Source organism: Myripristis murdjan, chromosome 15 (assembly GCF_902150065.1).
Source record: "Myripristis murdjan chromosome 15, fMyrMur1.1, whole genome shotgun sequence".
In the NCBI taxonomy this organism is placed as follows: Eukaryota; Metazoa; Chordata; class Actinopteri; order Holocentriformes; family Holocentridae; genus Myripristis; species Myripristis murdjan.
In genome coordinates, this window is record NC_043994.1 from 30,197,840 (window position 1) to 30,211,359 (window position 13,520).

At 41.6% G+C, this 13,520-nt stretch overlaps 1 protein-coding gene across 1 annotated transcript in view; it reads right to left on the minus strand.

The window, feature by feature from the left end:
• Positions 1–13,520, minus strand: part of rims1a (regulating synaptic membrane exocytosis 1a) — a 112,962-nt gene that overhangs the window by 84,909 nt on the left and 14,533 nt on the right. The window contains exon 3 of the mRNA XM_030070612.1: positions 1–100. This exon is cut by the window's left edge and continues 111 nt beyond it. Coding sequence (XP_029926472.1) covers positions 1–100 — 100 coding nt within the window. The remainder of the gene's footprint in view (positions 101–13,520) is intronic.

A 13,520-nucleotide genomic window follows, 5' to 3' on the forward strand; every position in this document is an offset into this window, starting at 1 on the left:
GCAGGTCGGCGCGTCGTCCCGGTGGACGGCCGAGCCCGCCGCCGCCGTGGCCTGCCGCACCACCGTCTCCCTGTAGCTGGACAGCTGCTGCTGGATGCCCCTGCAGGAGGAAAACAAACAAAAACAGGACGGAAACATGAAGGGTCCATCGTGCTCATTATTCAATTTAGTTCAGCTTAAGTGTCATTAATACCAAGGTATGTGTGTATATATGTGTAAGTATGTATGTATTTCTGTATAGGTATGTATGTATGTATGTATATGTATGTATATGCATATGTGTGTATATATACATATATATAGTAGAAATTGCGCATTATATGGGATTTGTTTAGTACTTAGGCTGCATAATTACATGTATTTACATGTACAGTTGTATTGAATTATATAGAATCCAATTACATCAGTTATGATGAATAGTAAATAGAAAGGGGTAGGTATGAAAAAGTGTATACTTCTTCCTACTCCTTTTTCAAACAGGATACACTATGTTGTTTATCCGTTTCTCTTTTTGTTGTCCTTTTTTTATCTTTTGTATTTATATATGGAAAACGTACACATATATATAAAATTCTTCATTTGAAAATAAAATTCTTCATTCATTCATTCATTCATTCATTCAAGAGATTATACACCGGCCTCTCAGTTGCAGTAAATTAAGGGTCCAGGAAAAAAAAAGCACAAGCAAAAGATAAATATCAATAAATATCGAGCAAATAGTGAGATACAGTTACACCGCTAAAAATACACAAATAAAAGATACATAAATAAATAAAACGCTGCAAGGTGTGCAGAATATATGTAAAGGAAAATGAATGAAAAACATGTCAAATATGTAAATTCAGGCATGAAAACCAAGAAAATAAATGCAGCAAATATTATAAGTACCATAGATGCAGTGACAGCAACGTGTACCGACTCCCTCAACGACTTCAACCCTTAAAAAAAAAAAAAAAAAAAAACGAATAAAAACCCTCATTTCTGACTGCAGACTGAATTCATGTCGGTCCACATTCGGGGAGCTTCATGCCACCGTGACGTTACATAACACAAGTATAAGGGACAATATTAAGATAATAAACTACAATAATAGGAGCTGGAGAGGAGAGGGTGATTTTTTATTTGATAGAGGGATGATAAAAGGGAGGAGAGGTGGAGGGAAAACAGGACGGAGGAGGAATTATCTGTGAGTTTTGTCCAGTCGATATCTGTAGTATTCTCTGTGCCGTTTGTGGGGCTTTGCGCCATCGACTTTGGTGTTTCTGCTGTTGTTTCATGTTGCTTCGCTGACATAAGAAACTCTTGGAATCGATGGGAGCGAGCGAGAGGGAGTATTGGTTTTATCTAAAGCGTTACAGTATGTGGATTAATTGGATTTCACACTGTGGCGAGAGCAGAAGAAGAACAAATAGAGGAAAAAAGACCAGAGAGTGGAAGGAGACGGACGGACTGAGAGTGAAAAGAGAGAGGAGAAAGACATTTTTACTTTGCAATTTATTTAGTTACCTTTACTTAACGCGCACTTAGACAGGCAGATCGCTTAAGATTATCTATTTCTTTACAAAAGATCTAGATAGACAGGAGGTATAACACGATAAGGCAAGATGTTTCTGCAAAAACACTGCAAGAGAATCCGCAATAAATAACAAAAGCAATGCATTCATTTGGTCAAAGTGCATCATGACCGAGTAGCAGAGAAAGGTAACGGTAGTTCCACCGCTCCTCGCTGCAAAATCACCAAAACTGGAACCACAGTATGGACGGACTGGGAACCACAATCAAAATTAACAACAAAACCACGCACACAACTCCAAAAACCACGATCATTTCCAGGAATAAGAGGGTTTTTTGAACTGAGCCACATGAAAAAAGACAAAAAAAAAACAACCAAAATGAGCTCAGATCTCACAGTTTAATCGGCTCCAGAGAGCGAGCGGCATCTTTTCCCGTCCTGCCTGCAGTACAGTACTTACAGACAGGGAGTCGCCGGCGCGGCCTCCTCCCCCATCGGCTCAGACGTTAAAAAACTACAAGTCCCAGCAGAGAGAGGGAGCAGACTGACAGCTCCGGCGTCCAATCGTCTGCCGCAGGAGCCGGCATCGCTCCTCCGGGCGCCGCAGAGCAAACTGGCCCCGGCAAGCAGAGCAAAGCCTGAAGAGAAGCCAGGCAGAGCCCACCTGGGAAAACAGCTCACCTGGAGGTGTGCATACCTGCCCGCACACACACACACACACACACACACACACACCTCGGCCCATCTCTCCTCTTGTGCTGTCTACACACAAAAACAATCACAACACACACAAATCCACCGACAGCACAGCGAGGCGTGGTTACACACATGGTGACAAAAATAGGCTAAATACACCTGCTTCCACACACACACACACACACACACACACAGTCAGTCATACACACCTCCCTGGAGCAGCTGCCAAAGGTCAGGGAGAAGTCGCCTGCTGCAGCGCCGCAGGATTTCCTTCCTGATCCCCCGGCTCGGCCGTACATGGGGCCGGCTTGATTGATTATATATTAATCAGAGGTGTGATCAATACTTCACTGACTGTCTATGAAAAAGCCCTTTGCAACATAATCCGAACGCATCTCTGCCGATTTTGATCAGACTCCAGATTTTATCACGTTATTATTTAACGAGCTTGAACGAAACCGAAAACTGAAAGAGCCGTACCTGTGTGGAGAACTGGGATTTTTTTTTTTTTTTTTGTGAAATTGTGAATTTTTATGTCAAATTACAGCAAACACATCCATGATGCAGAACATCCAACACTTTTCACTTCCAAAGTGCACAAGGCCACATCCAGGTCTCTTATTTTTTCATCCATGGTGAAAACAAATAGGCAGAATGAGCACAGACTCATACACAACTAATCCTCATGACTGTGAGCCACTAGCAGTGTGTGTTGGTGTGTGTGTGTGTGTGTGTGTGTGTGTGTGTGTGTGTGTGTGTTGGTGTGTGTGTGTGCAGAGACCCTGCCCTCTGCCTGGGTTTCCTTGTTTCGCTGAGCTCGGGACTTTTCTGGGCGTCGGCCTGTGAGCGGTGGGTGTGTAGCTCCCAGCCAATCACAGCGCAGCGCCGCGCCAGATCAACAGCACCAACATCCAATTGGGAGCTGCCGTGTTTTTAAATGCAGATTTCTTATCAGACTCAGACCAGAGACACTGCCAGAGAATGTCAGCTACAGTAATGCTGAGCCATCTAATGCAAGCAATATTTGGATTTTTTTTTTTTTTTTTTTTTTTTTTGCATTGAAGCTTTAAACACGCCAACAAACAAAAACAGCCACACACACGTCAAGAAAGGTCGCCAGGGTCGGCTTTGGACCAAGTTTGAGGTTGAAATTGATTTTATTTAATATGTTTGTTCAGGTTTATAGTTTTTTTTTTTTTTTTTTTTCAAAATCCTCCTCCAACTTTTTGTGTTAAAAAGAAAGAACCTTTTTTTTTTTTTTTTTTTTTTTTTTTTGGGGCCTCCACACCAAGCTGTGAAAAGCGTGAAGTGTCACACCCGTCAGAGTTTCGGTGTCCTGTGGTCTGAATGCCGTTTGAAAGGCACTGATATTCACGACGATAGAGGCTCAAACCCTAAATATGAACACCTGCACGACTCCTCCTTTTCTTTCCTTCCTGGTCTTTCTTTCTTTCTGTCCGTCCAGCTCTTTCTTTCCTTTCTTTCCTTCTGTCCCCCCCTCCGTCCACAGCTCACCGCCTCCATGCTTCCCCTCGTCCTCTCTCTCTCTCCCTCTCTCTTTACGCCGCTCCGCCCTCCCGCCGCTCCTTCATGCATGTCCTGTCTATTTTTAAATCTCGACTGAAACCGGTGAAGCACGGATATTTACAGAGTTACGTCGGAGAAAATCCCCCAGGAAGAATGAAACATGAATGTGTGTCAGCAGGTCTGCTCATTTACGATGAAGGCAAAGTGAGAGCAGAGCGGAGAAACAGATGAGGGGTGGGAGAAAAAAAAAAAAAAAAAAAAAAAAAAAGCTGGAAACACGAGACAAGATTAGTGGAAGCGGGAGACGAACGGACGGAGGGTGGAGCGCCGGTAGCAGATTTTTTTTTTTTTTTTTCAGCGATGTAGCATCAGGCAGCAAAGAGTGACACGGAGTCAAAACTGTGTTCAGCTGTTTCCACGCAGTGGGAACGATTTGGATACGATGCCGTAAGCGAGCAGCGAGAACACACACATCAAAATCCTCCATGCGGCCAAATCAGAGGGCTGATCTGTTTAATTTTTCCTGGCACAGAGTGAGAATTTATGTCTTTCCAACATCTCGAGAATCAGGGCCAGTTCAGGAGCCTTGACTTCGATTCCGGTGTCAAATTAATACTTTATTTGTTTTCTTTTTTTTCCCACAGAAATCACCTTTACACTGCAAAAAGTCAAATCTTACCAAGATTATTTGTCTTATTTCAAGTCAAAATGTCTTATTTCTAGTCAAAATATCTCATTACACTTAAAATAAGACATGATCACCTCAGAAGTAACTTGTTTTTAGACAATTTTCACCTGTTTCAAGTGAAAATTTACTTGAAACAAGTTAAAATTAGCTTGAAACAAGAAACAAATTCTGCCAATGGAACAAGCAAATTTTTACTTGTTCACCTGTGTCACAAGTAAAAATTTGCTTGTTCCATTGGCAGAATATGTTTCTTGTTTCTAGCAAATTTTAACTTGTTTTTTTTTGTTTTTTTTTTTATTTCAAGTCAAAAATGTCTTATTACTAGTCAAAATATCTCATTACACTTAAAATAAGACATGATCACCTCAGAAGTAACTTGTTTTTAGACAATTGTCTCTTGTTTCAAGTGAAAATTTGCTTGTTTCATTGGCAAAATTTGTTTCTTGTTTCTAGCTAATTTTCACTTATTTCAAGTGAATTTTTACTTTTTCCACTGGCAAATTTTGCCAATGAAACAAACAAATTTGTCTAAAAACAATTTACTTCTGAGGTGATCATGTCTTATTTTAAGTGTAATGAGATATTTTGACTTGAAATAAGACATTTTTGACTTGAAATAAGACAAATAATCTTGGTAAGATTTTGCGTTTTTGCAGTGTATCCCTAACCCAGTTTCCCGGTTGAAATCTCCAACGTCCGACCTCAAAGCCTTTGAGATGCACCGCGCCGAATGTGAACGAAAAACCGACCGTGACCGCAAACAAGTCTTGATCCTGATGTGGTTCGGGCACAAACACTCACCTAACACTCCCTTTGACCTTCACTTGTACCCTCACTCGCTAACACATAGTTGCTGGTGACATGAATTTCCATGCAGAAAGAGCTCTTACTACAATGATAATGCGTGTTATTTTCATTAAACCCAGTTAAATATACTTTACGTCGCCTTTTAGTTGAGGGTTTCCAGTTTGTGACACCAGACCGCTGCTCCTCCATGGAGTCGCACGGCGTTACCACCACACCACGTTTACGCCAAAGTGTTAGCAGGGAGCTAACACTTGTCCCTCGCTATAACGTGGTTCACCTTTCGCGGCCTCGCAATTTTAGTGCAATTTTGCATTTTTTTTTTTTTTTTTTACAGCGCATTGTGTTCTGCGTGCTGATTGGCTAAGGGACTGTAGACCATTGTCAATCAATCTCCTCCGTGCCGTGTCTCCTGTACAGTACAGAATGCGTTCATTCTATAATACTGGACTTATTTTTCTATGACGGTTTGAACTTTGAGAGTTTAAACAAGAGAGAAAAGTGAGAAAATGTTAATGCCTGTCTGAGAAAAGTGTATAAAGTGTGTAGTGAGGGGTTTTACAGCCTTAAAACATCTAGAATAATTGTAAAAAATAAAGCTGACTACTTCGCGGATTTCGCCTATTGCGGGTTATTTTTAGAACGTAACTCCCGCGATAAACGAGGGACCACAGGCTGTAGTGCAGGCTGAAGTGTTAGCATGAAGCTCACGTGGTATAATAATAAGGTGTTAGCATGCAGTTCCTATCACACCACATATTAAATATCTATTATCAGTGTTAACATGGAGTTCCACATGTACATAGTGCATGCATCAGGGTATATGCAGGAATCTTGAAGTTCATTTTAATACCTTTTTAAGACTTTTTTAAGACCTTCTCAATATTTTTCAATACCTTACCGCCACTTCAAGCTGTAACCATTTACATCAGTGATATTTTTAACTTAACAGTTTTAGTTTGTGATACAGACTATAGACCACTATGATACAACAGAGCTTATCTTGTGCTTCTGAATTTCCACCCGCCCGCTCGCTCTGGTGCTCTCAGAGACAATTTACGAACGCACCCACAATAGCTTAGTTTTTTATGTACCTGTTCATCTTTGTTTTTTTAATAAAAATGAATAAATTCACACACTTTTACGATGTTTTTGGGAATCAAACTCTTCGACAGCTAATTCAGAAAAAATATTCAAAATTTAAGACTTTAAAAAGTCGTGATAAGACTTTTAAATACTTTTTAAGGGTCTTAATTTTCCCAAAACTGATTTATCACCTTTTAATACTTTTCAAGACCCCGCGGATACCCTGATGCATGGAGTGCTGTGGCTAGTGATCCACTGGGGAAACGTGCATGACTTTCCATGTTTCCACCAGTTGGCAGGTTGAGTTAACCAGCAGCGTGCGACCCGGTCCCTTCCTGTCACTCCTGCACTGACAACGTGCAGCAAAGAGAGCAGGGTGTCAGATAAACGCACGAGCAGCAAACACATTAAGAATGCAAATCTACAAATCCTTGTCAACCGTCAGATTGTCAGATTCTCTCTCTCTGTCTCCTCTCAGGTGAAAAAAAAAAAAAAAAATCTTTATCACATCAAATAACGGCGTCGGGGAATGTTTGGGCGGAAAAATAACAGATCATTACGAGCGCGAGAGAAAGAGGAGGAGGAGGAGGAGGAGGAGGGAGGGAGGAGAGAGAGAGACAGGAGAGGAATTATCTGGGAAGAGATCAGAGACGGATATATGGGACGGAGAGATGGATAGCGAGCTCATTAAGAAAACGCAGAAATAAAAACATCCATATTCAGGCGTAATAAGATACAAGGTTAAGCCAAAGTGAGAATAAAAGTCTCCACTTTCCTATACACACACACACACACACACACACACACATACACACACTCCTCCACTCAAAACACACTCACTCTCCTTCTCTTTCATCAAACCATTCAATGCCTCTCCTCTTGAAAAACACAAAAATAAACCTTTTGTGAAATGCTAATAAGGATCTGAGACTGTCAGTATGTGTGTGTGTGTGTGTGTGTGTGAATGCATATATATGTGTTTAAAACAAATGGCCCGCGATTCACAGCGGGGAGCCACATTAGCATACAGTGTCTCGTAATTAAGCCGTGCAGCACTAACAAGCTGTGCACTCTGACTCCACATACACAGAGAAACCCAAGCACTGTTCATAAGAATGTAAATTTAATTGGATTACATACGAGAGCCGCACGCTGCAAAAAGCCCCCCCCCCCCCCCCCCCCCCCCCCCCCCCCCCCCCCACACACACACACACACACACACCCCCCTTACAGCGAGGAGTCATTTCATCCCGTATTGAGTCGTAAAATCATATTTTTCCCCGAGCGAGAGGCAAAATCCGTCAGTGGAGGTGAGGAAATTTCATTTGAATTGAATCAACTTGTCATTTTCTTGACGTTCGCGCAGAGATCTGTCTCGTCCCGCCCCGTGAGATGAAAAATACGCTCCGGAGAGTGAAAATGAAGCTAAATGACTTGTTGAGAGGGGCATTTTTTTGCAGCGTGGCGACCGACGTGGAGAGAAACCTGAGCGCTGCCGCCGAAAACGCAGACTAATTACATACAAAGCACCGCAGAGATACCCGTCTCAGGCAGTCATTTACTCCAGCGTGGAGTCTCAAAATCATATTTTTTTCCTTAAACCGAGTGAAGGGAAGGGAACATTAACCGCAAAAAAAATCTCCATCTTTTTTCATTTAGTCTCATATTCAGTCTTAAAATCTTATTTTCCTCCAAACGAGGTAAAAAAAATAAATAAATAAAAAATCTGCCAGTAGGATGAGATAATCCCACTTGTTTCCAGTGCAGCTTCACTTGTTTCAGGAATTTTTATTTCTCTGGGAAATATAAATCTGTGGAAGGAAAGCAGAATAAGGCAGATCAGCCCATTAGGATCAAGAAAATTCTGGAAACAAGTTCAGAAAAGCGAGATTTCACCAGTGAAGGTGACAGAAATTAATTCACTTTATTTATTTTCTTGATTCCAACGGAGCGACCTGTGTCACTAAGTTGTCTTGTTTCAAAATAAAAATTCCCGGAGACAAGTGAAATCATCACATTCTCACAAATAAAGCCTTGAGCCCGACTTTGAGGCTAAGCGACTCGTTAAGAAACTTGGCGAGGAACTTTGGCTCCGTCGGCGAATGTTTGATCAGGATGCGGCTGATAGATGGACAATCTCGCTAAAACGTGTTTTCTTTAAAGGGTACGAAGGAGCTATTTTTAAATTAAACACAAGAGAGGGAGGAGGAGGAGAGGAGGAGAAAGGTGGAAACAGCAGGAGGAGGAGTGCAAAAAGAAGAGAGGAGGAGGAGGAGCTGCAGGAGTTTGTGTTCGAGCGGCGTGACCGATGCTACGATGCACCATAACTCAGAGCCGGACAGAGCAAAGGGCGATTACTTGGCAAGGACGAGCAGAGAGGTCACACACACACACACACACACACACACACACACACAGTTCAACCTCGACTCTAAGTCCATTCTCTGTGAATAGTTTGAATGTTTTCTCGTGACGACACTGATCATCATTTCTCTTCTGCTGCCAAAAAAAAAAAAAAAAAAAAATCTCCATCTTAACAAATCATTTAATCTCATCTTCAGTTTTTCAAATGTTGCTTTTCTTCAAACAAGGTAAAAAAATATATATATTTATATTATTTCATCCCACTGGCAGATCTTCTTTTTTAAGATTTGAAACACCGACTGTGAGACGAAATGACTCGAGAACATGCATTTTTTTTTTTTTTTGCAGTGTGTGTGTTTTAACATGTAACCAAACACACAGTCAGAATCAGAATCCTGTGTGTTTTTCATATTAATTTGATTGTAGATTCCAGATTTCAGGGGTAAAAAGCAGCTCCCTGTTTACGGGCTGAGCTCCTCTGTGAGGCGTTGATGTGGGTCAGTGACCTTTTTACCTGCTCACCTGATTGGATCACGGAGCAGAGAGTGTGTGTGTGTGTGTGTGTGTGTGTGTGTGTGTGTGTGTGTTGTTCCATGGACCATACCAATGCCTTTAATCAACCAGTGTGGCCCCTACCCACCACACACACACACACACACACACACACACACACACAGTTCCATGTGAGATGAAGAGTAAAACCTGGTCAGCAGGCGACATCAAAAACCACATTATAAATTTATCACCTGCATTTACTCGGGCAGGAAGGCTGTTGTCAGCGTTAGCTTGGCTTTCGTTAGCTTCGTGGTTAAGGTTAGGAAAATTAACGTTCGCCAAGGTCCGCGTGACCGACCCACCGCCCCTCCAGCCGAGCCACGCCCCTCCGCGGCCGCCTGCCTGGCTCTTCACGCCACGCCGCGGTGCGTCCGGCTCCAGGGTCGCGTTGGACGGGTTCAGGCTGACTGATGGATGAAACTGATGGACTGATGGAAAGAGCGGATGCTAACAGCGTCTGAGCCGATAGACGGTGCAGCAGAGAGCCGCGAACCCAAACCTGTGGTGGGATAACGTCCATTCAGAGGTGTGACAGCGGTCGAATCGAGTGTGATTTGGAGGCGGATTATTTTCCACGGAAGTCGCAGTCGCAAATTGCATGAACTTTAGTAAACCCATCAGAACGTCTGATAAAAAAAAACACACTCATCTGCACAGACCTGCATCCACTGCACGTGCACACAGGGGAGACACACACACTGTGCTTTCACGTGCTTATTCTTTATTTTTTTTATCTTTTTTTTTTTAGATCTTATTCTTTATTTTCTTTTTTTTTTTATTTATTTATTTTTATTTTTATTTTTTATTTTTTTTATCTTTTTTTATTGATTTATTTAATCTGTAATCTGTGGATACTGCTGAAAAACTGCGAATTTCCTGCGGGATGAATAAAGTATCTATCTATCTATCTATCTATCTACCTCAGATGAAACTGCATGTCCAGCCTGTTGCGCCTGTTTGATAAATAGGATGCATCTGCAACGGGCAGAATGCAGGAAAAAAAAAAAAAAAACTGCAAAAGGCTTCGTAAAGCTGGCCCTCAGATTTAATAAACATATTCTCATTGTCACGATGCTGCTCCCACTCCCACCTCTTGCCACTAAAATAGCAGCAGCTCTGCACAAACTGGTTACAGGTAAATCTGTGGTGCCCTCTCAGAAGGATTTAAAGTTGCAGGGACAAAAAAAAAAAAGTCCAAAAGTTTGGGGCCCCCTGCTTTGCGTACTTGCAGATCTGTCCAATAATAAGGTGAGATAAAAGAGCTGAGTCCTCGGGTCCGTCAGCGTCACCGCTGCTGCTCCGGCCAAGCGCTGGCAGCGGCTCCCGGGCTCCTGGGCTTTCAGAGAGTGGGGTGGCATCAGGCTGGGAAACGCAGCCAGCCTCGACTCTCTTCCTGTAGTGACTCAGGCCTCTGTGGCCGAGCATGAGTCACTCCTCCGGCTCCTGGATCGATATTCAAAACGCAGGCAGACATGAATCAAATAACAAAGAGCCAATGTCAGAGAAAATCACCTCGCAGCTATTTAGAAATTAAGCACTCCAACTCTCTCTGTCTCCCTCCAACTCTCTCTTTCTCTGTCTTTCACTCTTACTGTCTCTCCAGCAACTCTCTCTCTTGTTTTTTTTTTATCTTTTTTAAAATTATTTCAGTCTTTTTTTTTTTTGCCTGATTTTTGTGGTGAGATGTTGCATTAAAGAGCATTAAAAGTTAAAGTTTCATTCACTCGCTCTGACTCTATCCTCCTCAAAGCTTTCTCCCTCTCCTTTCCTCTTTTCCACCCAACTTATATCCTCTCTCTCTCTCTCTCACACACACACACACACACACACACACACACACACTGCTGCTGTAGAGGAGTCATCTACAAGATTGATTGGAGCTCGTTCGGTGTCTTATAATAGACGAGTATTAAAAAGTTTCCTCCCTCTCATGCTATTTAGGAAATTGAATGGAAGGTAAAAAGCATGCCAGAATTAGGAATGGGTTTCCGGTTTGCAGTGTGTGTGTGTGTGTGTGTGTGTGTGTGTGTGAAGCCACCTAAAATCAGTTTAATATCTTATTACATGCAGATTAGAGTTTGCCACCTTTTCACGTTGATATGAATCTTTATTAAATTGATCATATATCGTTTTAAGTATTATCAGAGCGATGTAGGTCAGGTGATAACGCGCTGCTTCAACAGGAGGCACCACAGGTGAAAAAAAAAAAAAAAAACGAATTACATAATAAAATAATAATTTAAAAAAAAAAAAAAACAGCCCTTATGCTGTCAGAGAGAAACTACACGCTTATTTATTTATGATATGGATACAAATAGTTTTTTAATATTATGACTTATTGATCTTTGAATTAAAATACACAAATGAGCCTATATTTCCTAAAAATGCAGAAATTTTCATATCAGTTAGAGCGATGTCCGGCGGCATTTCCTGTTTTGCTGCCACTGTCACTGAAGATTTAATTTCGGGAAAATTAGAGAATGCTTTTTTTTTTTTTTTTTTTTAGTTTTATTTATGTATTAATATATTTTATGTAATTTTTCCTTTTTTTTTTTTGTTATTTTTCACCAAACACTTTGTGTGTGACAAAAGGAAATCTGTCATTAAAAGAGACATTTTTTAAACATATATTTTTTTTGTTTTTGCTTTTTAGTTAATTTTGTGCATGGTGTGTTTGACATTGATTGAGTTTTTTTTTTTTTTTTTTTTTTTTAACCTTTTTGTCACTTGTGTCGCCCCTCCTGCACGAGCAAAAAACCACAAACTGCATTCATATTTCCTGCTGAAAATATCCTTGATTTCTGTTGACACCAGCCTTTTTTTTTTTTTTTTTTTTTCTCCTTCCAGTGTTCCCACAGAGGAGTTTGTAGCTCGGCCTCCGTTTTATTTACGGCTCGGCTGTGTGTTGCGGCCTGGCTGGTCACCATATGGCGTCAGGAACATGGAGGATCTCTCTCTCGCTCTGGTTTTCTCTCTCTCTGCCAGGTTCTGCTGTTCCTCCTCCGTCGCTTCCCCTCCCTCGCTTCCGTCAGAGAAATCGCCACGCTGAGCCGCTCTGGTGCATTATCACCTCCCCCGTCCCTCCATCCCTCCTCCCATCCCTCCCTCCCTCCCTCCCTTCCTCTCCTACATCCTACTCCCTTGTTATTTGAAGGCTGTGTTTCGTTGGAGTGACAGGAGGGATGGCAGAGCGTCCGCGGCGTTTACCTTGCCTTGCGTGACTCCAGATTTCATCCTGTCGTTTTCCTTTGCACCATTAGAGGAGGAAGAGACGACTGCGTGAAATGCACCCGCGTGCAAAATGAAAAAAAAACAGGTGCATCACCTGGCATTCAGGACCAGCGCTCGCTCTGAGAGTTTAAATTATAAAAAAAATAATCTTTTCAGTCAGCTGTCATTTCTCAGGTTGTTCTAGCTGCTATCACAAATGACAGATCAGATAAATCGACTCTGACACGACTTAGGGTTTACACGAGAATAAAATCTCCATTAAGTCCCATATTTAGTGTTAATTTTTTTTTTTTTTTTTTTTTTTTTTTTTTCAAACAGCCTGTCAGTGGGATGAGATAATCCCAGTTGTTTCCAGTGCAGTTTCACTTGTTTCAGGATTTTTTTCTGGGAAGAAGTATGAATATGTTGAAACAGTGACATACTAAAAAAAAAAAAAAGGGGGAAAAATCCATGCTGTCAAGTCATTTAGTCTCATCGTCAGTGTTTAAAATCTAGTTGTTATTGTGTTTTTTGTTTTTTTTTTTCAAGGTAAAAAAAAAAAAAAAAAAAAAAACACCAGTGAGATGAGAAAATTGTTGTTTGTATAAATCTGTTGAAACAAGGCAGAATAAGGCAGATCAGCCCACTAGGATTAAAAAAAAAAAAAAAAAAAAAAAACACACCTAATTCAAGAAAATTCTGGAAATAAATGTTGAAAATAAGTGGGATTATCTCATCCCACTGACAGTTTTTTTTTTTATTTCTTTACCTTGTTAAAAGAAAAATCACAATTTTCACATTGAATATGGGGATAAACGACTGTAAGATGATTACACATACGCACACACACACACACACACACACACACAGTGAGCGTACGAGCAGCACCAGGAAGCCTCCCCGTCTCCTCCCTGCTCCTCTCCCACACTCCCCTCCTTCCTCCTCGCCCTCCCCCCCCTCCCCTCCTCCCTTCTTCTCACCTCCCCCTGGCTCTGGATTTCCTCCCCGTCTGCCTCGACACCCACTCAGCCTCGCTTCTACAGGAGAATAGCCCGTCTTCACAAGTTAGTCCGTCTC